We start from the raw sequence: 27,028 nt of genomic DNA on the forward strand, positions 1-27,028 counted from the left end.
TTTTTTTTTTTTTTTAGTCCCAAAGAGACTTAAAACAGGTCCACGTGCTCCAAAATCAGTCCTCTCCTCAGTCACCCTGCTCCAATTATTGCACCAATAACTTGCTGTTACTGTAACGGAATTTTCATTAACAAATTGTATGACTTTATTTTACTTGTAGTTGTACAAGTATGTCAATAGAGTTCACCTGAGGGGTGCATAGTGAGTGACGAGGGCCAGTCCATAATGACCCCACTGTGTATATTTTTAGAATTTTTTTTTTATTGACTCTTTTTTAAATATACCTTCTCTTTGAGCTTTATATATATATATTTATATATAGCACGGATGCCACCACTATGTCTAAAGGGTTTGAAGAATAGTTTCCTTGAAAGGCATTGGGCAGTTAATTTTCTCAAGTGGCCACGTGAGGAACTGGGACTGTTGTGGCGGGCTGCACAATGGTGCTAAAATCAAAAACTTCAGCTGATTGTTGGGCCCTTCACAACAGTCCCAATCTCTCAAGTTCCCCCTTGAGAAAGTTAATTGTCCACCCCTGCTTTATGACCAAAAAAATATTAATAATGCAACGATCCAATGTCTGCACTCACCATCAGATGGCGGTAAAGTACTGCTTAAGTTGACTCCATTATTTCCCTCTTTATCTCATCTCTCACTTGATTTCCTTTCACAGCACTTACAGGCTCTCTTTCATCCCCCTCGTCCCCTCCCATCCCCTGTCTGAAACAACCCACACACGTCTTGACTGAAAAGAATATTGCATAATCGGAGAGATATGCTGTGGCATATATTCATGGACTAATCTAAATAGAGTTTACTCTAGACGGTTCACCAAACAAGCTGCCTCTCAGATAGATTCAAAGCCACCAGAACTCTAAATCTAAATCTGTGGTAGATTATCAAAGCAAAAGGTCACGTTCAATCCAAAAACACATGCACACACAGACACACACTTTCCACCACATATTTGGGCCAGACTTTTTCCAGTTCAGTTCACCGGGTAAGTACAAAAGGACGAGGAATACATCAAAGGATTTAACTCTTAAAAAAACAAAACAAAAAAACATCACATAGAAAAAGTCTTCACAGAGACAAAAAAGAGGGTGAAGCAGGAAGAGAAAGACAGACAAATTGTGTATCTAGGGGGAGCTGATGTTGGGGTGTGGTGGACATAAAATCCAGTCCATTTTGTGTTATGTCCTCAGGATTCATTGCTTATTTATTGGTTGTTATACAGAAACAGAGAGCATGGGGAATGAAAAATTCAGACAGGAGGAATGCCCTTTCCTCCTTTCAGAAATTGCAATATTACACACACTGGGCAGTAATGGCTCCAGCATGCAGTCATGTCTGCGTGTGGGGAAGAGAGATTTATGGAGGATGTCTATTTCTGCCTATCTCTGACACAGCAGTAAAAATCAGAGAGTGATGTGTGTTTCTGTTCCCGACAAGATCATTTATCTCCAAGTCTAAGTTTTGTTAAATTAAGGGAATACATACAAATTACTGCATTAATGATAAATTGCTTGGATTTCATAGCAAGATAACAGTGGTAATGCCAGTGTATGTCTGTATGTTATAATTATACTCTGAGCAAAGTGTTTCATCAATTCATGGTTGGTTTTAAATGTAGGTTGTATTTCTAGCAGCCAGTGTGATGTCCACATTGGTAGCAGAGGGTCTTAGGGATGAAAATATAAAGGAATATTTACAAGAAATAATCCCTTATGAGCAACCAGCAGTGCAATATTTGGTTACAGTTGCACATTTGGTCATAGTGTTGATGTTTAAAACCAAAGAAAACATCTAAACTAGCTCAGGCAGGCAACTTGTACTGCACTGTATCATAAAAACGAATATGCCAGACTCTCCTCTCATCATGTACCAAATGCACCCTCCCAAATTGGCAGTGTAATGAAGCTGCAGAACTTCTCATCTCTCCCTCTGACACCGTGCAGCGATGCAAGGGGTGCTGTTTCACCCCCTCAACCAACCCAGCATCCACCTGTGAGCACTGGGGTGGAGGGATATTTATTCATCAGTTTCTATGTGTCTTATTTGTGGGGAGTGATGTGCTCAGCACCTGGAAAGCAAACTCTAAGTGTAACCTACTGCTGTAACAAATCAACCATTTCAAATGTGAGTTGTTGGACCGAAGTGCACCTACACACTTCAAGAATACTGATGTGTGTGTGAATGTTATCGGGGACGTACATGGGTGCGTCATTTGATGTCGGCAGCTCCAACAGACTCTAACTAACTGCTTTCTTTCCAACTTTTTTCTGCCTAAATCTCATTTTCTTCAATCCAATATTTTCTTCAATCCTATAAGATAAATAGAAGAAAGCATAGTGGAACAGGCCCCGAGAAAAGGAAGTATAAAAAAGGTCTGCCCGGAGAAGAAAAAGGAAATAGGAAGGCGAAGTGCAACGAACATGACAGTTTGGGCAATGAGGAGGAAAAAGAGAAAAAGCAAGAAGCTTTGGGTTGGAATATTAGCTGGAAAATTTCCTATCTATCGTGTTCATAATTCATGGATTCCCAGCTCCTCCTGCTGGGGAATTAGGGTCAGGGACTGTAACATAGGCACAGAGTAAGAGAAATCTGCAGATATTCACTGGACAGACAGAGTACATTAGAGTGAGCATGCTGCTCCTGGTTGAAGTGGATGATGCAAAGCACACTATAAAACATCAATAAACTTTGAAAGGCCGCGCTACTTACGCTGCAGGTGATTATTCCTCTAAATAATTCATATAGCTTGCACAACCTCTCATTTACACAAATATAGCACAAGTACAGATGTAAATAAATAGCCTGAAGGGATCCATTCAAAAATAGATTTTTGGTATTTGATTAGAATAAATCTTAGAGGCAGCTTGCAGAAGGAGTGAAATCTGTTTATATTTAGCTTTTCAGACCATCATCTGTGCCTTTGATGATTTCACTTTTGACAGAGCTGGGCTCATAGCTGATCTGTAATTATTCTTCCATTCCATAAGCAGTAATGCTGACATGAAAATGAGATAAAATTTGATCAGACTCTAGACTTTTTTCCCTCTAGAAAATGTAAATGTATAACAAACCAACATAAAGACACCATCACTGAACCTTTGCAAATCAAGCTTTTTGCTATCCAGCTGCTGTGCAACTTATGCTCCACTTTTGTCTCCGTTGGTGCTAGTATCACTACATGTAAATTATGCTGACTGTAAAGAGAAAAAAAAAAAACACATCTCCTGCTAGTTTGTCTTGTGGGTGGAATGCTAGTGTGACAGTAATTCCCTGTTACAGTGCTGGCAATTCATGTAGAAATAAGTAGGAGTTTGAATATATATCCACATCAAAGGGAATCCATCACAATCTGAAAGGTTTTTCATGTCTGAAGCAGTTCTGTTGTGTTAATGCCATCACAAAATAGCTATTCATGTCTGAGCCAGGGAGCTCTGGATTGGAAATCAGCTCTTCTACGCCTCCATCTGTCTGTGTGTTCTGTGGTATGTGCTATTTTTCATTCATGTCCTCTGACTCATCCTTCTAATAACTACCCCTATTTCCTCTCTGAAATAGTTTTCAGTTGTTTTCCCATTGTATGATTACTTGCCATGCCTCTCTGACTCATTCAGTTTATTGCCCAAATAAAGATTTGCATTTTCTTTTTTGTATCATTTAGCCTTTATGTCTGAATGGTTTTTCATTAATCATCATCTCCTAGCCTCTAACTGTTTCTTTTTCATCTGACTGCTCCTGATTCTTGCTTGTTACCCTTCCCGTTAAGCTGTGTTTGCTGTCATGGCTCTCACCTTGTTGCCTAAGGGCAGACAGGACCTGTATATAAACAGACTTTATTGCTCCTGCTGTAGTCCAAGCCTCAGCAGGAATCACTGCTTTCTCATGTTATTGTTTGATCTGTTGCTGCATAGCTGAAATTGATATTGAAAAACAATATTAGTAAGTTCAATGGTTTACCTTTAGATATATTTACACATGTAAGCTTTAGAGAGAACAATTTTCAGATGGTCCATGGCAATAACAATAATATCCCTCTTTGAGCCAATATGAGCCACAGATGTCAGCTCATTAAGTCCTTCAACAACAAATTGGCAACATACACACCCAATGAAACAGAATTAGATTGGTGTTTTTAAAAAAAAAAAAAAAAAAAAAAAAAACCCCCTGAAATACAAAGAAAAAATAATTTTCCATTAGAGAGAAATCTCAACAAAACTATTCCTGCAAGACAAAATTTGATACATTTATTGCTTGGAGAATTCTCCTCCACACGAAGCACTTCGGCTTGCTGATATTTAACCTGCATTTAGAAGATCACATGCGATTAGTAGTGTCCAGTGTGCTATACACATTCTGATTACGTTAATGCACGCTAATGAAATCTTTTTCTGAAAAGCCTCAATTTTGTATAAAAATTCACTGACGCAAGCATCTTCGTGCACAAATATGAATGCGGTAAATGACCCCTGAGGTTTGTGACTCATCTAGAAGATGAATGAGAATGAGAAAAAGGAAGATTTTCATACTGTTTTATTAGCAACAATGTGTCTGTCAGTTATATATTAGAAACAAGAACAGAAACATTTTCTGCAGTACTGTACCGAGTCTGAAAAACCAGCTGAATCATAAAATAAAGCAAGTAATTCAAATACTTCAAGGTAAAAGCAACACTGCATTTCAATATACACTTGTACACTTGTAATAATAATAATAATAATAATGATAAATTTCTTCTATACTTCCTTATGGCACTAAATTTCCTGTGCAACTGTCACATAGTTTTAGATTAAAAAATAAGAACATTGAGAACTATTGTGTGTGTCTGCATGTCTGCATGTGTGAGTGTACCTATATGGCTATCTTTGTGAGGACAAGTTTAAAATTGAGAGAGTACTGGGATGGACGACATTTGTGCCCCTCATCGCTTTTTCAACTTTAACTTGTTGTTTTAACTTGGCTTTAAGGTTATGAGTCGAATGAGGTTCAGATTACACAGGTAAGGATTTGGCAGCTAGTTGTGACAGTTAGGATGAGGGACCGGGGAACATAAATGAATGTCCTCGCAAAGTTAGATTTACAAACGTGTGTACTGTGGCTTAGTGTATTTGCAGGAAAGCACATTTTACAAAGGAAAAAAAACAAAAAAAACAAATTACTCACTGTTTCACAGTTTGGAAAAAATAAATGAGTAATTAAAAAAAAGACAGAAAAAGGGAGAAGAAGTACAACAGCATTTACCATCCATTTGCAAGAGAGTGGTAGGTGGATCCAGAAAGAACAATCCAATAAACTTCAAGTCCCTCCCACAACCACGGGCATTTCCACTTTTGAATTCAAACAGTAAATGATTTAACTTATTATTAGTGTGTTCTCTGTCCATAAAAGTCACCAACTGCTCCTCCAGTCAGAAAATTAGCCCTCCAGCCAGGCCGGTCAGCCAAGCGCAGAAAATAAAAACAATCCCAAGAAGGAACACTGAGTACCTCGGAGCAAGAGCATATATTCCTCAGTCCAATGAATGGAGAAAGGGGAGAGACTGCAGTGTATGTTATGGCCTCTTAAATATTTATAGATGTGCCTTTAAAGGTGAATCTTTAGCCCAGGAATCCATACATCAATAAATCAGACAGAACACAAGGAATGTAGTGAACGTTCACTAACTTCAGTGAAGAACTATAATCGGGTTCACATTGGAAGCTTACGGTGTTGCTGTAAAAATGTTTTGCGTTTCTGACTGAGTCAGTATTATAGCATTAATTAGTAAAATAAATAGGTACAAAATAGTTGCAAATCCATTTTCTTTGTTATTTAATCTGTTTGGGTCATTCTTTGCATTAAGATGAATTTAGGTTAAAGAAATAATATAATCGCTTCACCCCTTACAATAAAATGTTATTGCAGCCCACCTCTGGGTTCATTGTACACATGGATGACCTGTTGTGTATAACTGGATGGAATAAAACATATTAACAATTAATTGAGATACACACACACACACACGCACGCACGCACGCACGCACGCACACACACACACGCACGCACACACGCTTGCCGGTATCCTCACATATATGCACACAAATGAAGATCAAAAACCTTTTTGGCACCTAGTCCACACTGCCTGCAAGAATGCAGAGATTTTTCTCTTCTGAAGTGTAAAATACTGTATATACACTGTGTTTTCAACAGATGCTCCAAGAAACCAGCCTTTCGTCAAACTATGCGACTCTATGAAAGGATGAGGGAAATCTTCTGTGAGCCCTTTACGTCTTAAAATGTTATGGCATAAGTTACGTCTGTCGAAAATGTCTGCGGGGTGGCAGCTAAACACAACAACCCGCTCCCTCCTCCACTGGCTGTGAGTGATATTTCATAACCTCTATAATCTGTGGATGGAGGACCAGACAGATAATCCCATCATAAGAGAGGGAAACACTGGACTTTTCCTAATCATATTCTGTTTGTAGCAGCTCTGGAAGAGAGAAATCCCTACTGATTACATCATTTTGACACGTCATGAATCTGCCTATCCTACAGGCCACGGTAGAGGAGCCCAGAGGGAGTAGGGCAACACAGACTTTATCAGATCATAAAAGAAATTAATTAATCTTTTAAAAAAAAGAAAGATTCAAAACAAGTTTATGTTGTTGGTAATTTAACATTTTAAACACTTTGTATTGGCCCAAGTGTGAGGACCTGAGCATAGTACCTTTGAAAAAACTGTCCTGAGAGCCAGTTGAGTCCTCCATTCTGCAAAAGGTGACTGGTAGAATGAGACCAGACTAGATCAGACTACACAGGTCAAGATGACAAAAACACAGTCTCACTCAAGCCCAGTCCAGCCCAGGCCATTCAGATGAATGTAAGAATCAGCTTAAACTGAGTTAAACCTTAACCCAGCTAAACATCAGTGCTGATGCTACAGCTGCGTGTGAACATGTCCCTCATGGTAACTGAACGGGCAAGGTTTGGTTTACGATAGTTTGAAATGTTTACAGGCACTGGCAGGTCCAGATCCTGCTGCTGGACACTGCGATAGCTGATCCGGTCCCCTCCGTTCCTCAACCCATCTGGTTGGTGGTGGAGCTGCGGCTGAGGTGGCTGGAGGTAGAAAGGCATCTCATAGTGTGTACAGGATGGGCAGAAGGTCTGCGATCGTGTCAGTTTCCTGGCCATTGGAGGGGTGGAAAAAAGGGCAGGGCCATTTGGGATGGAGGAGGCGGCGGCTGTAGCCGCCACAATGTTGTGATTGGAGTGAACCGGCGGGAGGTGAGATGTAACGGCAAAGTCTGGCTCCTCCTCCTCCGACTCAGACTCTTCCTTCTTGCAGCAATAATACTGATAGAAACAGAGGGACAAGAGTGGGAGATGGGCAAAGATGAAAAAAGTGGTGACGAGAGAAGAAAGAAGTGAAAGTACCAAATGATGTCAAATGTGCATGAGAAAGAGCTGTCTCAGTGATCACTCAATTATCTCTTGAGGGGTTCTCTTATGTTGTAAACAGACTCCAGTTTTCAGCTGAGGTATTATGGTTGTGGTATGACCTAGCTTTCAAATTAATTCCTGGCATCTTGCCATCTAATATCTGCTGTAATTTGGGGATTACTTTTGATCCAGAGAAATGTTGTCAGGAAAGGATCTTACAGTTTCCCTCTAGCTATGTTACCTGGGTTCCCAGAGGATCACAGTAAATGGCCTGCATTTATGTAGTGCTTTTATCTGAGAAGCTTTAAACCTTGCTTCTTGTTCATCTTTTCACTCCCACAGCACACACACTAAGTTACTATTCATAGACCCGTCACTTTTTGTACTCGTAAATTTAACTAATTTACACTTAATAACAATGATTTTGGGGGCAATTTTCTTTTAAAGAGAGAAATGAAAACATTTTTAATTAAAATTATTTTGCTACTGCACGACAAAACCGGTTCAGATAAATTAGAACCTGAGGGAAGTCCACCTGTGGCAAACTCCCACAGGTAATGCTGAATGTTAGAATGAAAATCGAGAAAACTGAGGAATTCTCTGTGAGACAAGGAGCAAATGTGTAAAACCATTTATAAAGCTTAGGCCTTAATAATTGTGATATGAAAGAAGTGTGGAACCACCAGGTATCCTCCTCAAGTTTGTTGTTAGGGAGGCATCCAAGAGTTCAACCTTCACTTTAACAGCTCCTCAGCAGAGACGGGAAAGACAACTACCTCAGCAGCAACTCATCAACCAGTGCTTAAAGATGTCCAAGTCAGTACATATGGCAAACACTTGGCCTTGTTTATTACCTTGCTAAAATGAGGCATGGTTGTTACTGTGCCAAAAATGACAGTCTCTACTTTCTGAAGGGAGAAAAGAAAGACGTGTCCCAACAAATACTGTACTCCAAGGCTGAGGTTCACTACTGAAATCTTTGCCATTCTGCCTGCTGTCCACATCTTGCTCAGTTGCACAGGTGTGGAAATGAATGCCAGTATTGATGTGTGTCAGCAGCCAACAACGTCAGGTAGATTTTTAGCTACTTTAGGTGATTGCTAAGATTCCTTTCCTGTTTTTCATACGATTTGTATGGTAACAAAAAATGAAATGAGATTGTTCAAATTGTGATGAACTCACAATAATTGTAATGAGTTTCTAATCCTGGGCTGACAGAGGGGTCTTTGTCCTCTGTCCGTTTTATGATTTGAATGATCAGTTATGTAATTAAAATTTTTTTTGAAAACCTTGCTCTCAATTGGTTTTCCGTTTCCACTAGAATCAGATACAATTGACAATGCATTAGCATAGTTTTACAGATTAAAGCAGCATAATTACTCAACTCAAAGTACAATCTCTTACCTGCAGTTCTGCAAAAAGTAAATAGAACTAACAAAACAGATGATGAAGTCTCACCTGCAGCCTACAGTAGCACAGTACTGCGATGATAAGGAGTAATATAACCGAAGCTAGAATTCCACCAGTGATGACCACAGTCCCGGCTGTCATTCGAATTGCTCTCCATCAACACCCTGCAAAGAGGAAGAGGAGGGAAGGAGGGGAAGAAAGGAAGAGACAGGGGGTGGTGGTGGGTGGAAAGAGTTGGAGCATAGAGGAGGGTAGGGGGTGAAATGAAGGAGCAAAAAGGCACACAATTCATCAGTTCAGTAGCTTCATTAAGTAGATTATAACTGTGTGTCATCTCAGTGGTGCTTATTGAATTATCCAGCAGCTAGGAGACATGTAATAGAATCATCCCACAAGTGCTGCTTATAATATAGACAGCATCTCAGACTGAAACACAAAGAAAAAAAAAGAAGTGTGTGAGTGAGGGGGAGAATCTGTTCAGCGGCAGGACGGAAAAAAAAGGATGAATTGCAGAAATGTCGAGAGGAAAGAGGTAAACGGTTGCACAGATAGATGAGGAGAGATGCAACAACAACAGGGTGCAGTCAGTTTGGAGAAATGATGCGGCAAGTAAAATTTGCAGTCAAACTCATCGAGATATTCTTCATGCTGCCGTGGTTCAACAAAAAACTGATAGGAACCCGTCCAAAAACAATATAATTTGAAGTGGTGTGCAAAGCAGATTGTCAAAATCAGCAGGACTGTTGCAAGTAAACAGCCGTGACCTGTGAATTCTGATATTAAGTCAAAGGTCATAGCAAAGAGAAATGCAAATGCGAACCCAGGAAATTTGAAAGTGGATTTATTAAGTTATAACATATTACAGTGCTCAACTGCCTGTCTTGTTTCTAAGTTTTCTTTTATGTGATTCACAGCTTCCAAGCCACAAGTCAGATTGGAGTATTTTTGATTGATACTTATTGGTTGAAATTTCTTGGTTTACATTTCACATCAAGGTGGAAATTATGCAGCGTGAATTCTACAGAATATCATAAGAAGACAGGTCCATTAGCTCCGTGGTTCCATTTAAGAAGCTAAAATAGTGAAAGTAATCACACAGTGGTGTATAATTCATATGTTATTATTCAATCTCAGTGATATGTAATATTTTTGAAAAACCTTGAAGGCACTTATCAGATGTGGGCACAGACCTTTTCCCTTCATTATAGACGCAATCTGGAAGTGTCATAGAACTGCACCAACACACTACATTGTGGATAATTGCTTGAAACCAAAAATAGGCCAGCAGGCTTGTTGCTAAGCTATGACTCATTGGTGCAAGCCATTAACAGCAACAAGCACACTGGAGTATAGGTCTGTGTTGTCAAGATCTAACTTAAATGTGACATGGACAAACACTAAAAAAGAAATACTAAAAATAAACAGGACTGCCACCAAATCTTGCAGTATCCAGTTTACCCTGACTTCTGCTTTTATAACATGATGTGAGCAATGCTGAGCATCCATCAGCTTACTCACATTAAGTTTACTGTCAGCTGTGTGTCACTGGGCATTTGGTATTTAGTATGACACCTGACACAGTGACCTTCTCACACAGTCATTAGATTTAAGTGAAACTGTTTAAACCGTAGACTGTATAAAATAATCTCTCAGCATGATGTGAGATGCTTTATAAAGTCAGAATAGATGTCTCTATGGTAGCTACCAGCCCTATCGACAAACACAGAACAGCTTCTCCTCACTCAAGCTTCAATTCAGCTGGACTCTAATTCAATCTGCAGGCCACACAGTGCACCAACCAAATCAATATGGAGGACAAGAAAGAACAGAGCGTTTTGGCCTTAAAGGCTTCTAGTTTAATTGATAGGGAAACGTGGTGATTCGATGGCAATATGGTTGCCAGGAGAATAAGAGAACAGGATGTTCAGGTGGCGCTAAGCAACATTTGTGTATCAATGTTTTGCACGTTTATTTAGTAGAGTGCATAAGAAAAGTGACAGAACAATGACAGTGGCAAGGCTAAGCCTTTGTTACATGAGCAATAGGAACTGAGCATTAGTAGTTTAATGATTTGCGTGCAGACTATCAGACCTTGAAATGTTGGAGTTTTATTTATTTATTTTTTTAAGGATGAGCTTAAAGCTACACTAACATTTTGTTATTATTGTAAAATACTGTAAAAATATACCCTGTTTTATTTGATTTTATAACCTGCAACCTTACTTTTTTCCGGGCCACTCTTACTGCAGGGGCTCTTTTGCATGATTGCAAGCAGCTGTTTTAAAGACCAATTGTCTGCCACCTTCCAGCTTCAAGCAATAGATAAGCTGAATGACTAGCAAGTCAACAAAGTTAAATATTTATCATCTTTCTCCAGAATCTGTGGGCAATATCCTGGATGTTCATGGACAATATGAAGATGAAAGCCAATGTTGCTCTGACAAAAGGGTTTACAATAGTTTCTGCCTAAAATATGATATGCTGGTCTTTAATAATCAGTTATTATTAAAGTTAAAGACTTCTTAAATAATAAATATATAATAATAATGATGATGATAATAAAAAGATGGGCACATGAATTAAAAAGTGATATCTTTAGGGTGCTGGGGCAGTATAAATGAGTATTATTTAGTCTGCAGCATTTACCTGCATCCTTTTGAGACCATAGGGCACAGCTTTATAAAGGTGGAATTAGATTTAAGCACGACTGAAGACAACATCACGTAACAGATGATCCCAGTATGTGTGTAGACCTGTGTGGCCTCATTTAAGTAACCAACGCGGATTCTCAAGCACCTAATAATTAGTGCTGCTTATACTCAGCAGTTTGAATCCCTTCAGTGCAAACTCAGCATGAGACCAGATCATCAGTGTTGGGCTTTTAGACCTTAATATCAATTTTCAATCTAAAACCTTGACTAGTGTCTTTTTTGTTTCACCAGCAGATGGTGACATAGAGCAGTACACGGCCTACAAAAATAGGTTTCAAAAGGAAATTATCAAAATTACATTTAAATTTAAAAATAAAATACTAGAAAGTTAGTTGTTTTGTTTTGTTTTGTTTTGTTTTGTTTTAGAAAATAACACTTGTCTACAGACAAATAAAAATGCATCCTCTAAATGTAAATGAATCTTAAAGCCAAACATTAAGCTCAAACAAGACTGAGATAAAATTCCAGTTATAGTGAGATAAGTTTAAAATGAAAAGAAGAGAAAACAAAAAATTCCAAAAGTATAAATAAATAAATACCAGTGAAGGAAAAAATGAATAAAAGCTGAAATAAAGATTAAAAGGAGACAACACAAGTAAGTCAAAAAAGAAGAAACCACTGACTCTGCAGGTGGGATTTGCTCACAGAGCATGCTCCAAAGTCAAGGAGCCCTGATCACAAAAGGACAGTCACAACCACTTTTATATATTACTAACTACTCTATATGCTAGAGTGTCTGTATAGGTCCTATTTTTTTATTTGTAGGATTTGTTTATATTTTATGAATAATTTTAAAAATCAAACCACAGAACCACGCTCCAAACAGCCGCCTTGTGGTCATATGTCTTATCACCATCTGTCAGAGGTACCAGGGGATCTGCCAGGTCCGGGAACCCCATCGTCAATCCTCAGCATCTCAATATTGTGTGAGATTCTCAGCAACACCTCACACATCAGCACACATCATATATAAGCATGAACAACGTAAGAGAAAAATTAGCTGGACTGCCAACATTAGACTTTACTGTACAGCACACAGCTACATACCATTAAGGAAGGAAAAATGTCCATCATGTTGCCCTTAATAGCCCATATGTGAAATCAAATGTTCCTTACATGTGTAGGTGCAATATACAAAAAGTTGCTTTGTAAAAGACATTACTGTTCTGCCAGTTGCAGCTTGCTTAACTGAAGTGGTTTGTCAGGCACCAGGCCCCCCAAAAAATGAACACATGCACGATCAGGACTGCGTGCACATAATTCTGACTCGGTGTCATACAAATCCTTTTCTGTCTTGTCTCAAATGATGACTTGTGGACTGAGCTGATTTCTGACGTTTCTCACTGATATTCCTTCATGAAAGTTATTATGGTGTGCACAAAAACACACACACGTGCATGTAGCATTTCTCATTCTGCAGGCTAGGCTGGTGCTGTGTATCTCCTGGGGCTACATTAATCAGATCAGTGTGTGAGCAATGTGTTGCAGCAAGGCGACAAACAGTGTTAATTATTTAACCACACACACTCACGCTCGTGCGCGCACAGACATATACGCAATCCAGACCCCATTGTGAAATAGTGAAATACTGGAGAGAGGCAATCTTGTCCACTCAGCTGCTTTTGCTGGTATTCGTCCACAGGAATGACAAGAGTTAGGGGCAAAAGAAGAATAGCCGTGTGCACACTCGCACACAAACACACACAAACACTCACATGCAATAATTTTAGTAGTAGCTAACATGCTCAGACAGAGGGCTTTGGAATAAAATGCCACGCTTCGATGAAACATGGCAGGGATCACAGCAAAAGGTCTTGCTTGGAATAATGGCTGCTGACAGGCTTTCAGTTCAGTGGGGAAGAAGTACGCAGTAGGTGGTGGATTCAAGTAACACACAAGAGACAATAACATGCCCTGAGAACAATGGGAAGAGCTCTGTTATAATGGTAGCTGTCAAAGGGTGATTTTACACACATTTACAACGACAGAGTGTACCTACACATGGTTCTTTATGGAAATGACAAGATCCAAAGCCTCCTGAGAAGTATGCATTATTTAGCGAAAGAAGTGCTCAAGTTTCTGCTCCAGTAGCTCCAGTTTTCAATCTCACAATCTTAACTGGTAACAAAGTTCCAAAATATGAATATAGGGACACGCAGAAAACAACAATGCCTCATCAACTCTGTCTGATTACAGTTTTTTGGCCCGTAATGAGTCCTTGCTCTTTAATAAGCTGTGCAATCAGGGAGCATTCAACTAGTATAAATGACATAATTTCAACCTGCAGGATGTATACTTTTATTGGAAGACATTATGTCATTTTGTTCGTCATTTCATTTTGAGGCTTTGGTTTCTGTATTAATTTTGTAAAAAGCACATCTTGTGGCCTTACTTCTCCATTTTTGTGCCTCTCTTCTGTCCTCCTGCCTGTGACCTGGAAAATGAGGTCAGAAACTCAATTCCTAAAGTGCATCTCAAAGAGAGAGAAGCTTTACAGGAAAGTGGGGATGCATAGGTGTATCATTTGCAAAAGTTTTTTTGAAACCTGTGATCTAACAGGCATGACACACACAGAGAAAATGTGTTCCTTTTGCATTCATAACTTTAATTAGTTATTTCAGATGATTCCACAGTCAAAATTTCTGCCGACCACACTGTGAACTTAATCAAAAGTAATGCTTGTAATGATGTCATGATATCAAAAAGTGAAATAGAGAGAAATGTAAAAGTGGACAGCACATTGAGTTACTTTAAACTGAAAGCTTTGAATCAAGGATTTCTCATTTTGTTAAAATGAGTCTTGTCCTCGACTGCTCTGCTCATGTGGCAAAGGTAAGGATGGAAGGAAAAATGAGAAAAGAGAACAGGAACCTGTGTTTGTTGGCATTTGTTTTTTCCATGACATCTGTACTCCCTGAGTTTTTGTCTTTTCATCTTTCATTTTAATCTTTTTGTGTTTTTATGCTAACATGTCCCCTTGCTTGCGTCACTCGTGTCTGTCCCTCAGATCACGACTCCTCCCGGTGAAGATGTGTGTGAGAGATGCGAGAACTCCGTGCTTCCACTGGATCAGATTTGAGGGATGTCAGACTGACTAGTATCATTGCTCTCAGCAATGATACTAGTCAGTCCATATTTCTTCCTATTATACAGTGTGTTACCACCATAGAGCAGCTCTTATTGATAGATAGATGTGAAGTCTCTTTGAACTGTATGTAGATTTTGCATATAAACCATGTTTCACTAGCTGGGCCCACGTGCAGAACTGGGTGAACCTATGTAGATGAGAACCGGAAGGAGCGTGTTTGGAGGCGTGGTCCTGCTCCTGAAATTCCGATACATCATCTCCAAAAATTGTTTGCATAATCAAAATAGATAATTACTTGTTATACATTTTCTTTATCATGTTTAAAATTTAGAGTCACATTGGGGCTAGGGCCTTTCCGTTTGACAAAGGGGTAAAGGTGGGGTCACCAGTCCATACCCTCTTCTCAAAAATTCTGTCCTGGATGTAAATTTGTGAGAAAGTGCTGCAGATGCTACCCGGTTTATTTTTGAATTTCTGACACAGCCAGATTGTCTGTGTCCCCCACTGCCTTCTCTATCAATTTTAAATAGGAAAGTCTTGTACTGCATAAATGGAAGGAAAAAAACAAAAAAACAAAACCCAACTGCAACAAGTTAACATGTCAGCTGAAACTGAAGACTACTTGTATTAGCAAAATATATACTCTGACTGAACTGTGGGTAATGCTAATCTGGATTAATAATGCTCAGTATCAGTCCATCAGTGTTATAGGAATGCAGTGATTCTCTCGAGTCTTGGCTATGAGTGTTGCATTAATCTTTTATCTATGGCGATCGATGAACCTTATTCCTACACTTCCAAGGTTAACTTAAATTCTGCAAGAGTATGACTGTGTAGATTGTTGCAATCAAAGCCAGTTTTTTTGAGCAATAATCATAAAATTCAATGTGGCAATCAAATTTGAAATATTGAATTAAATTTTAAAAATTCACTAAAAACTACATGAAAAACTACAACTTAAGTTTGTAGTTTATTTAACATGTTAAAGCACATGCAGGAAGTGACATAAATGTTAAAAAATTCACATCCACTTTTCCTAATATGAGTTTGAAGTGCACTCTTTTTTCTTTTTTTTCTTTTAAAAAAAAAAAAAAATGGCTTCTACTTTTTTCCTTTAGCCTTGTTAAATGAACCTGCTCTACATTATCCTCTCGGGTGGCACTGACCCTGACTGGCATTACTCAACTCTGTGTCCCTGACTCAGTCTATACCCGCATAAAATATCACCTGGTGCACAAAATATCTTTTGCCAGCATTGGTGTCCCTGCACCCACCTTCAAGAATAATGACAACACACACCTATCCTGAGGTAAAGCTCAGGATAACTGAGGTGCTTTTTTCTTTGGTAGACAGCAATCGTTTTCATCCATCCTGTGTGTCCTAGCATTACCTAGGCAACATGTCTGTAATTAGTGCCCCTCTATGAATGATATATCATAAAAATGGCTCTTGGCTTGTGTGAATATAGCACCATGAGGACATTTTAAGGACTTAACAGTGACCTGGGGGTCTCTCCATTTAATTATACAGCTTGCTAAATGTGTCTCATCTATCTAAATGACCTTGCTTAGTTGTTCTTCCAGTTCAAATTGCAAACTGAGGTAGAAGGCACTCCTATAACTTTAAATGTGTTGTGCATGGACTAAAGTAATGGAGCATGACTTTCCTTCCTTGCTAATAGCATTTTTAGACGTTGACTATTTGTTTTTTAACAGCCGTCCCAATTTATTTTAGGAGTATATATTTGGCAATGTCATGGTACAATATCATGATATTATAATACTAGTATGATAGTAATTATGCACATCTGTTCAACTGCTTGCTAAGGCAGATATCTAAACAGTCAGTCATATGGCAGCAACTCAGTGCATTCAGGCATGTAGTCATGGTCAAGACTCCAAAACTTCAAACTGAACATCAGAACATCAGAAGGGGGAAAAAGTGATTTTAAATGACTTTCAACATGGTACGGTTGTTGGTACCAGGCAGGCTGGTCTGAATATTTCAGAAGCAGTTCTCTGGGAGAAAATGCCTTGTTGACGCCAGAGGTCAGAGGAGAATGGCCAGACTGCTTTGAGCTAATAGAAAGGCAACAATAACTCAAATAACAAAGCTATGCAGAAGAGCATCTCTGAATGCACAACACATAGAACCATGCTAAACCACTTTTATCATACCACAAAGCAATAAATCACATCTTGAGGTGGTTTCTTGAACATGACAATGAGTTCAGTGTACTCAAATGGCCTCCACAGTCACAAGATCTCAATCCAGTAGGGCCCCTTTGGAATTTGACAGCTGACAAATGTGCAACGACTGTGTAATGCTATCATGCAAATATTGACCAAATTCTCAGAGGAATATTTTCAACACCTTGTTGAATCTTTATCATGAAGAATTAAGTCAGTTGTGCAGTCAAATGTTCACCCAGCCCTACTAAGCAATGTCCTGTGAGCATATATTACTCCAAGTGTTTTCAAAGCAGCACCATCCACTTCAGCATTTATCAACAAGAAAATGCTAGGTTTTGTCTCAGTGTTTGGAGAAATCCACTATAGATAATGATGAATAATAATAAAAAAAGGATGCCAAAATGTTTGCATATCCCTATCCTGAAAACAACAAACTTCTCATTTGGAGACACTCAAATGGAATAAATAATATCACTTTTTGTTCTGCTGAAGCTATAAACAGGCTATTTACCTGTTAGATACAAATCTCACTGATGATGTCCTTTTACATTTACAATCCACAGGAGGAAGCCATTAGTTCTAGTGATTTCATTATAGGTGTTCTCTTGTGAGTTGCTCAGGTAAAGTGTCTTAATCACGTCAGTGTGAAAGAAGCACAGAAGTTAAAGTGCACGCAATACTGAAAGATAGAGGCAGACACACTTATTCTCCACACTTCTCAGAAGGGTGTTCAAGGGTCTTGAACAGTGTAAAAGCTATAGTTTCCCTTTTCTATGTGGATAAAAATGGGACAAAAAAGTACGACTTCTATTTATCTGTCAGTTTATTGTTCTGCCTTCTCATATTAAAGGAAATTAGCTTTCATTTTCAAATCATTTTAAAATAATTGCATACAATCACATTTTGTCAGCCTGCCACTGCACTTCGTACTCCTCCCCACAGCCCTACCCAGTTCTACCCTCCGCTGTGAAAATAATACCACTTGTCTGTGAATGACAGGCTGTAATCTTGATGCCACAGAGAGCTGAAGTCGACTCACAGATCTTACAGTTGGTTGAAATCATAGCTGATGAATTGAAAAGCAGTTGTTAGTCCCGCAAGTTAGAAAGCTTTAAGTTCCTGTCAAGAGAATGTATGGAGTACGTATGTGTGGAGAGAAGGGTTAAAGTCTTAGCACCAAGCAAAGCCCCTTAATCGAGGGGTGCACATATAGATGCCTATTCAATTTGGGTCACTTGTTGGTTACACTGCTTCTGGTTTACTCCTAATTCATAAAAATGGCTTACAATCAATTTTGACTCTTTGTAGTTATGCATAGTTAGTAGTTATGCATAAAACCTTGCTTTGATCTTAAATTAAATTCTCCAGCTCATCATGCAGTGATATTACAAGTTGAAATGCTTTAAAGTCTGCAGTGAACTTTACACATGCTTTATTAACAATGTGAGAGGAATTGACAATTAAAGATGTTAATTGCAAGGTGCAACCTGCTTTGAATTAAAAACAGGGTGCTAGTTTTATAGATTCAGTTATTTTCTTTTTGACCATTCTGTCTTGGTCCATGACTAATCGAAATAGATTTTTTATGCACATTATCTATGATGATTCCTGACTGACAGGAACAATCTTAAAAGTTAGTTTATGTATAAATCTAAGATATTTATTGTAAATAAGACCGCTGGCTTGTAAGTTCAGTGTCACTCAAAATCTAACCACTGGGAAATTGCAATGACAACAGAGACAGTTTGCTGTAACACTCAGAGCTCTGTTAGGACATGAGTATAAAACAGCTGTATAAAACATTAACAGGTGATGATCCACCCCAGTCTGCCCCTATAATAGGTTAATACTGTCATACAAAACATTCAATAGTCATAATTCATTCTAGCATAATTAACATGCACATACGCATACGCACACACACACACACACACACACACACACACACACACACACACACACACACACACACACACACACACACACACACACACACACACACACACACACACACACAAACCTTCCTCAAGGCTACATAGTCTGTTCAGGTTATTATGCCTTTAAATACATATAATTCCATTTTCATTTCCCTTAATTAGCTAGGAAGCTATTAAATTACCTTTGCTCCTTGACACTCGGCAGTGAGAATTTTATCCTACTTTGCTATGTCTTCCTGAGCAAACAGCATGATTCACTGAATTTTAGCTCTTGACCTGGGAGCCGGTTAGTTAGTTCTGGTTGGCTGGTGAGAAATGCATCCGTGCGTCTCAGAGAATTCGTCTACTGACACGTATGCTCTAACACATAAGCCGTGATGTCAAACAACCATTTCCAATCTGTTGGAAATGGTTCAAACTTTCTGCTTGAAGTCCCTTCACAGCTCAGAGGTAATCGTAAGTTTGGGCTTCAGTTTTGTTAGGTGCAGTGCATGCAAACCCCATGCTGTGTAAGGTTTTCTTGCATGTTTACGCCCAGTATGTGACAGGTTGTCAGTTTGTCAAAAAGAAGCGTGTGGTGAACAAAAGCACATGCCCACATTGATCAGTCCAAGGTCTGTGTCCTGAAAGCGTGGGTGACACAAGTAGGATTATATGAGTGTATAGTTTTTGTGGCATTGCAGTACTTTTAACTTTAACTGAAGTTGAAGCAACCTGAAACGCTTCACTTTTACCAGCATAAATCTCCTCTCTTTGAAATCTTTTCAACAGCCCACGCATCACTTTCCATGTATTTTTTCCCTCTTTTCTCTAAAAGGTACTCTCTTAAATTCAAAAACAGTCATCTGTGTGGTCCTTGTGTGAGAGGAGGGAGGGAGGGAGGTTGTTTTTACAGTCTGAGTCCTCAGCTTTTCTTCTGTCAAGGACAGGCAACCCGATCGCAATGTCCTCACACTGGATAATGGATATTTCATCTGATATTTCATCTAAATGTATGCATTAAATGTACCATGCAGCGTCTGAGGGACACACACATTCACACACATCTAGCCAGATACCACGGTAAATGTAGTGAAACAAGAGGTGATGTAATGAAGGTCAATTCATATTATAACATCATACTCTGATCATCATAGCGCTAAGTTCTCCAAAACCCCAGCTGTTGCTGTTGATGCCAACATATGGTTTGTGAGTAGAAGAGAAGAGAATCGGTGTTGAAAGAAGGCCCAGTAATCCCTTGCTAGTGTTCCAATGTTTTTGTTATTAGTGCATGTCTTCACAGTGACTGGGTTGTAGCTCAACTTTAAATAGGCTAAACTGGGCTGTGTATACATTTTTATTTTCTGTGCTTACCAGGAAGCTTTCTCTAAGGTCAGCTCTTCTCCTTCATTAGTTTATATCCCCATCCCCATTACTCCTCTTTCCTTTTTTTTGCTTTCCACTATTTCTGTCTTCCTCCACCTGCTCCTTCTGTGTCTCTTTGCTTATGCCCATTCTTTGACTCTTTAGCTTTTCCTTCCATTTACCATGCTCCCTTTGTCTCCCTCTCTACTCTGTGCTCAGCTGGTATACACTGCCTTGCAGTGGTGTGGCCTGTTTTAAGCATCACTTTGAACAATAGTGCCATTTACAGGCAAATACACTGCAGCTGTTACGGAGATGGATAGATCCTGCTGTGCAACACTTTGCACATTCTGAGTCTGTCAAACAACCACATTTACAAGAAGTTACGTAACTCGGAAAATTCTCGGGAGTTACTACACATCTGAAGCACGGGTGAATTCATCACACAGCTGTGGCAAATGGGGGAAAAAATGCCCTATGGGTGCTCATATCCACCAGATACACACATAAATATACACAGTCACAAAAAAATTAAACTGTGACTCACATGAATATTTTGCATTGACACAAAGTTCCTCTGCTTTTTCTTCCTCCTGAACATGCCGCTTTAGAAACAATATACTGCTCACATCTGTGTGATTGTAGCATCAAGCTTCTTTCATTAAAAAATAAAACTTGAGCTTTTTTTATGCATCTACTGCAGCATTGATCTTTTCTAGAAATTACGCCACAGAGGTGCATGTGAGAATGCAAATGTCTTAAGCAGCTGGATCAACCTTCCAGCTCCCTACTTCAAAAATCCATGCACCAAAGTAAATTCACAGCTAGGCAATAGTCATTTTGTGCCATGCCTGCATCCCTTGCTTCAGCTAGCAGTCCGGTAGTGAGAACATACCTAATGGTAACCATCTCAAGTCATGTGCTGCATGACAGAAAGGAGAACTCTGAACAATGTTGAGACATGGAGTTTATGTTCAGCTGTTAAAGGGAAAGCTGTGCATTGTGTACTGAGTGTACCTGACAAAAGCTGCCACAAAAAGAAATGTTTAATGTCTGACCGCTAACCACTTTTGTTTTTCTGACATGCAACTCAATTAGGTAATATCCAGCAGGTTCAAACCCTAAAGCATCAACTGCTCAATTATATCCTGTATTATACTTAATACTTTGTCTTTGTCTGCATCTAGGTTCCTTAAAATATCTACAGGTCCATGTTGACACAGCAGCAGACATGTACAAGTAAACTATTTAAAACAAAAAGAAGGTTGAGTATGTGATGGAGAAACAGTGTGAAGGAATGGAGAAATTAGCAGAAGCAGTAATTTCGGGGAAAAGGCACAAGCAAAAGGAGGGTGTTGAAACACTGAAATAAGCGGAGAACAAAGAAGAGACATACAAAGGTTGCAGAGGGCGCTGTCAGAGGCTGAGACGAATGCCCACGTCTAGTGGAACGTAAAGATGGACGGTTGAAGGAAATGTGCTAAGCTTAAGACTGGTGATGGCTTGATTGTTAGTGCTAATGGTCAGCGCTCCAGAGGCAGTGTGTCTAAAAGTATGAATGGGTCTCCAGTTACTATGGCGACGGGGCTATTACAGAGTGACATTTTAGCATCGCCTATTTCATTTTTTGAGTGGGTGGTTTACTGCTAAAAGTTTCAACCTGACTGTACCTGAATTGACTTCACCCAGTTCACTCTCTGTATGTAAATCTCCAAGCAGGTCAAAATGAAGCACAGAATAATTTAAAAAATGAGTAATACAATACAACACATTGGAAAGAGAGAACAAGATTTATGAATAACATACTCTCTTCTAATGTCTACTTTTGTCTTGTTTAATAACTTTTATGGTAACGCAATTCACGACCTTGCTGAGCTTGCTTGTCTTTCCTTTTCGTGTCATCAATTTCCGAAGGAGTGTGCAGACATTTGGAACTTTTTAGTTTCAGATTTAACATTAACAGCAATGCTTGCATGCTCCAGTGATGAGCGTAGAGGCTTGGAAAAGAGCTTTGGACCATGAAGCCTGTAATGAGAACGCCCCGAGGCGTCCTTGCAATGAATACTGTAGATTACAGATGCAATGCAAATTGTAAACTTAGTCTGAGCGATGTGCCGCTTACCATTAGGTTTCTTATGTAATATACATACAGTGCTGAAGGGCATAGACAGGCCACTTGCGCAACAGTTGAAAAATTTAGTCTCTTTACAGAATGGATCTTATTTTTGTAGCTCGGGTCTTCCAGCTGAGTCATCAACACTGATTTTTAGCTGGTAAATTATCAGGGAGATTCCCCATTTTTCCTTTGTTATCGTTCCCTTTTAGGTTTTCAAACTGAAGACAGTAATAGAAGTATCTCTGAACAACTGCTGCCAGTATCAACTATGATCTTGCCTACAAAACCTACTTAACTGGGGTTTACGAGTTTGTAGATATAATATACTGGAATTTGTTTTAGGTAAACAACTGTTTGTTTACAACTTGTCTGACTATCTAAAAAACTCATTTTGATTGACACATTTGTGAAGTAAATGTAGTGATGCTCCCTAGATGCTACTGGGTTTTTGTGTAAGAATGCCACATTAATAATTTATACATATATACTTATATTTACACACAGTAAAAACTTGGTGAAATTATTTGTGCTTGTCCTTTATTTATATCTTTTCTCATATGTTCCCCCTTTTTATTTTACTCATTCTCTTTTGCTTTCCTTTTTTTTTCTTCGTTTCTTTCTCTTTTTTCTTCCACCTGTCATTTCTGGCTTTGCTACTCTGTGCCTATATAAATGAGGCATATGGTAAAGGAGAAATTGGCGAACACATTTGCTTTGCCTCTTGGCAAAGCAAATGTGTTTGGCAGAGCAGTGCATTCAGACCATGATTGCTGCCTTCTAAACCTTGCTGAAGACGATTTTGCCAGATATCTAAGCAGCACTGAGACTTGATTCAAAAGTCAAAGGTGAAAGGTGCCTCTTCGGTCTTTGAAAAAACACGAATAAAAAGATAATCACGTGTGTTTAAATATGGCTAAAAGTGAGAGGACATCACGTCCTCTTCAATGTAACCTCTTCAGATGACCAGCAGATTCAAACCCAGATCCCTCTTGCTGTGAAATAAAAGTGCTAACCACTGCAGCACCCTTGTATGGAAGAACAGTAAGTTATGACTCTCCAAAGGCATGCACAAATATAATAGACAGGGATTGTCATAAAAGAAGCACAGGATTTTTTTTTTATTTCTCCACACCCTTTTCATGTTCTCTTTCCACACCTCCCTCACATTTCGTCTTCTCTTTGGAATGAGCTTCAGTTTTTTACAAATCACTCACAGGGATGAGTCCAGCTGACCAACAGCCCGCGTGCACGCATGTGCCTGTGGCTGAATGTGTGTTGGCCACACCGTGGCTCTGTGTTGGAACACATCTGTGCCTGAGTGTGATGTGTGAGCATGTCAGGGTGTAGCTGAAAGGGGAGAGCAGAATGTGATGCTGAGGGGGAGGGGACGAGTGATGCATGGAGGAAGGGCGGAACGGGTGGTGACTGTTTAACATGATCAGTGAACAGCAATATTCCCTTCCCCCAGCCTCAACCCATCCACTCCAATCCCCCTCTCCATGTCAGCCAAAGCATAGCCATAATTATTCCCTTTCCCAATATAATGCATTTTAACAGTAATTAAGCTGATATGTGAGTACACTTGAAAAAGCCCACGAAAAAGTAGACGTGCCTCTGTAACTGCATTCACTCTTGTCTATTCAAGCCTTCCCTCCTCCTTCTTCTCTGCTTCTCCATTCCTGTTGCTCTGTATTCTATATGCTCTTCTCTCTACACCTTTCCTCATCTTTTTTCACCACCTGTCTGTCTTTGAAATTTGCTTTTCCATCCTACTCATCCTGCTTGTCCTTCAGCTCCCTCTGTCCTCCTCTTCTTGCTGCTGCTGTGAAAACTGTGAGGCTTGTAGAGCAGCAGCAGACAGACAAGTCTCTTATGCTCAGAGGGGGACTTCAGTGTGTTTGAATGTGTGTTTGTGTGTGCACACACATGCTGGAGTATAACACATCTCCCTGGGGGCCAAGGTTGGTCTGAGGGTCATTGAGGAGGTCGCTATGGGAACACAAGCCCCACCTTATTGTTGATTGTTTCAGGCCCTCTAAAATGACAATCTATATTTTTTTTCTTGTAAGAAACTGACTAGCTTAAAGTAATATTGTAACATGTGACAGTAACAGTCTCAGATTCACAGAAGTACCAGTGAACTGCCATGTAGGCAAGGTCTGCAAGTTATCACTCTAAGTAAGTGTCCAACCATCCCTGTTATAGCAAAGCTGAAGTGCAGGAAGTGCAGGTGAAAGTAAGACATTTAGAAATATGAGCTCAAGTAAACAAACACAGGGGAACACATAAGCAGTGACTTCAAGTTAATTCTGTGGATATACCAAGACAGTAGAGAACAGTGATTATTCCTTACTGGGTAGTTAAGGCATCCAATAGAGCTTAACCTAAGAATGAATAACTTTTCCTTACACTCCTCTGATCCCTCCAACCATCCACTTAACAGCAAAAACATGAAAAAAAAATATGGAATGAAATTGATTTAAAAAAGTTTTAAAAATAGTAAAATAATTTCTCTTATTAGACCAAAATACTGTTAAAGCTTGCCCAAATTCACTGGTTAGTTGACATTTTAGCTGGCTAATTGCTACTACAGGCACCATAGTGTTTCCAAAACAATCACTAGAGGGTGGGTTGCGTCATGTGCGCCATTCCCTAAGGAATTTTGTTATTTTAACTCCATGTAGTGAGATATTTTAGCATTGCGGGGCTTTTATGCTGCTGGAGATCCATTTGCACCAAGCCTAAAAATATCTGCATACAACAGTTTGGATATGACCATAGCTAACAGTTGGTGACAGTAGCTGTGGCTCACAAGCCATGCTGTTTTGTCAGCTTGTGGCAAACCAGCCAGCCAGCATGTGTTTTATACAAAGCACTGAAGCTGCCCTCTGCCTTTACCCTTTATACTGTGTCTGTACATATAGGCTATCTCTCTGTGTTAAATTACTTAAAGATTTTGAAAAACACTCCACATGTACACAGTGCATGTTGAATGTATGGCATATAAACAACTTTCAAGTTTTGAAATGTGGAAAAGAGTAGACTTCTCCCAACCTAACATATGGAAAGTATCTGCCTCTCTCCGTGGTGCTGAAATTAGAATCTATCTATCTATCTATCTATCTATCTATCTATCTATCTATCTATCTATCTATCTATCTATCTATCTATCTATCTATCTATCGTTTCTCCATGTCTAAAACAAAAACAGCATGCATGACTTGATAATCACAGTCGATAAAGAAACACAAAGGAAACATCGTGGTACAACACAATCTTTCTTCCTTCAAGGGTAAAGCATTACCTTCAGAGATAAGAGGAATTCGCCGGGTCACATTGAGGGTAGGGGTGGCTCCTTGGGGCTCAGGTCCCGACCTCGGCAGGCTGTAGTTTGTCAACCTCAGTGACGAATAATGACACCAGTGAACACGCCGACAAAAAAAAGCCTCCAATGTCGGTAAAGATATGAACTAAACGCTGAAGTGCCTGCGATCAAAGTGGAGATGGAGTTCGACTCAGGTCAAAATAAAACCCACCGGGCCTGGCTCCTCTTTAGTTGCTAATTAAACACTAGCAGATACGCCCTTTGCAAACAAACAAACAAAAAATGTCCACCTTTAACATTCGTATTCTTTGTACTGAAGACTACTTCTCCACGCACAGCGTTGCCATGCAAAACATTTTCTTTCCAGTTCCGGACTTGCAGAGAGACCACTGAAAAGCACTCCCGTAACAATGGTATGATGTGATCTGTGGAAGATGCTTTTGAAGCAGGCAGGCAGCAGCACACAATTCCATCCACCGATTGTCTGGAGTTGCTTGAACGGTTCCTACTGGTTAACCGAAGCTGTCCGCAAAATAAAACACTCCTACGCAAACATCATCATCATCATCAGCCTCGGCAGCATGTGTGTTGGAGGAGGAGACGGGGTGATGCGAAATCTCGCCATCTCTATTTCAACAGCCAGTTCAGTACCGTCCAGGGAGGTCGAGGTCAGATATTTGTTGTTGTGCTACTCCAGGTTCCGCCGGATTTCTCCCCCTTTCTTCCTATTCACAGTATGATCCGCATGTGAACGTTCTCGCTTAAAAAATGCGACTAAGCAGCAGAAAGCCACAAAGTCTCTGCAGATAAGTGGTCACAAAGAGTATTGGTAGCTGTTTATTTAGTGCACGGCTGTTGGGTTTCCGTACGTTTGCTGATTCTTTCAGAGCGATGTCCGGAACTGCGCGGAAACGAGTAAACTGCGCTTTAAATCCAGAGGTGGCTCAGTGCCTGCACACCCAGAGAGTACTAAATGCAGCCTGGAGTGTACAGTCTGGGAGATGGCGCTTTAGTCACAGGCTCAGATTGGCTGTGGGTGCTTAGAGAGAAGGGGGGATTTAAAAGAGAGGGACAACATGCTGTTGATTTTCGACTTCCAAGTTGACGTGCGTGAGGTGTTTGGCGGGACTTCCAGGCATGCAAAGCTCCTCTGTTAAAAGATGCCACCAAAATTTCTGAAGCCCACTTACAAACATGCACTGATACACAACTGCACTGGATATAAAATTAGTTGCATTATCACTTGTCCAAAAAAACAAAACAAAAAAAAACCTAACAGCTGACAAGAGCATGGTGAGGAGGTGGCGAGAAGTAACCTTCACTATGTACACTGGGACCCTGAAGCTCCTGCCACATTCAGGGGAGGAGATTAATTAAGATTCCCACTTACAGTGACCGCAGTTAATCATTCATGCTATACGCTTATGCTGCAGCCAAATCTATAAAGATAATTTAAAAAATTACACGTGTC

At 39.6% G+C, this 27,028-nt stretch overlaps 2 protein-coding genes across 3 annotated transcripts in view; both read right to left on the minus strand.

Moving 5' to 3' along the window:
* Positions 1–4,583: 4,583 nt before the first annotated feature.
* Positions 4,584–26,526, minus strand: fam163ba (family with sequence similarity 163 member B, genome duplicate a). The gene is made up of 3 exons (XM_063478747.1): positions 25,537–26,526; positions 8,893–9,008; positions 4,584–7,347 (listed from the first exon to the last, which is right to left on the minus strand). The coding sequence occupies exons 2-3, from the start codon at positions 8,983–8,985 to the stop codon at positions 6,910–6,912; spliced, it is 531 nt and encodes a 176-aa protein (XP_063334817.1). The 5' UTR covers positions 8,986–9,008; positions 25,537–26,526; the 3' UTR covers positions 4,584–6,909.
* Positions 18,761–27,028, minus strand: part of sardh (sarcosine dehydrogenase) — a 72,474-nt gene continuing 64,206 nt past the window's right edge. For both annotated transcript variants that reach the window (XR_010094320.1, XR_010094321.1), the window contains exon 23: positions 18,761–18,855. The gene's annotated coding sequence lies outside the window, so the exon portion shown is untranslated. The remainder of the gene's footprint in view (positions 18,856–27,028) is intronic.

This window comes from Pelmatolapia mariae, linkage group LG7 (genome assembly GCF_036321145.2).
Source record: "Pelmatolapia mariae isolate MD_Pm_ZW linkage group LG7, Pm_UMD_F_2, whole genome shotgun sequence".
NCBI lineage: Eukaryota > Metazoa > Chordata > Actinopteri > Cichliformes > Cichlidae > Pelmatolapia > Pelmatolapia mariae.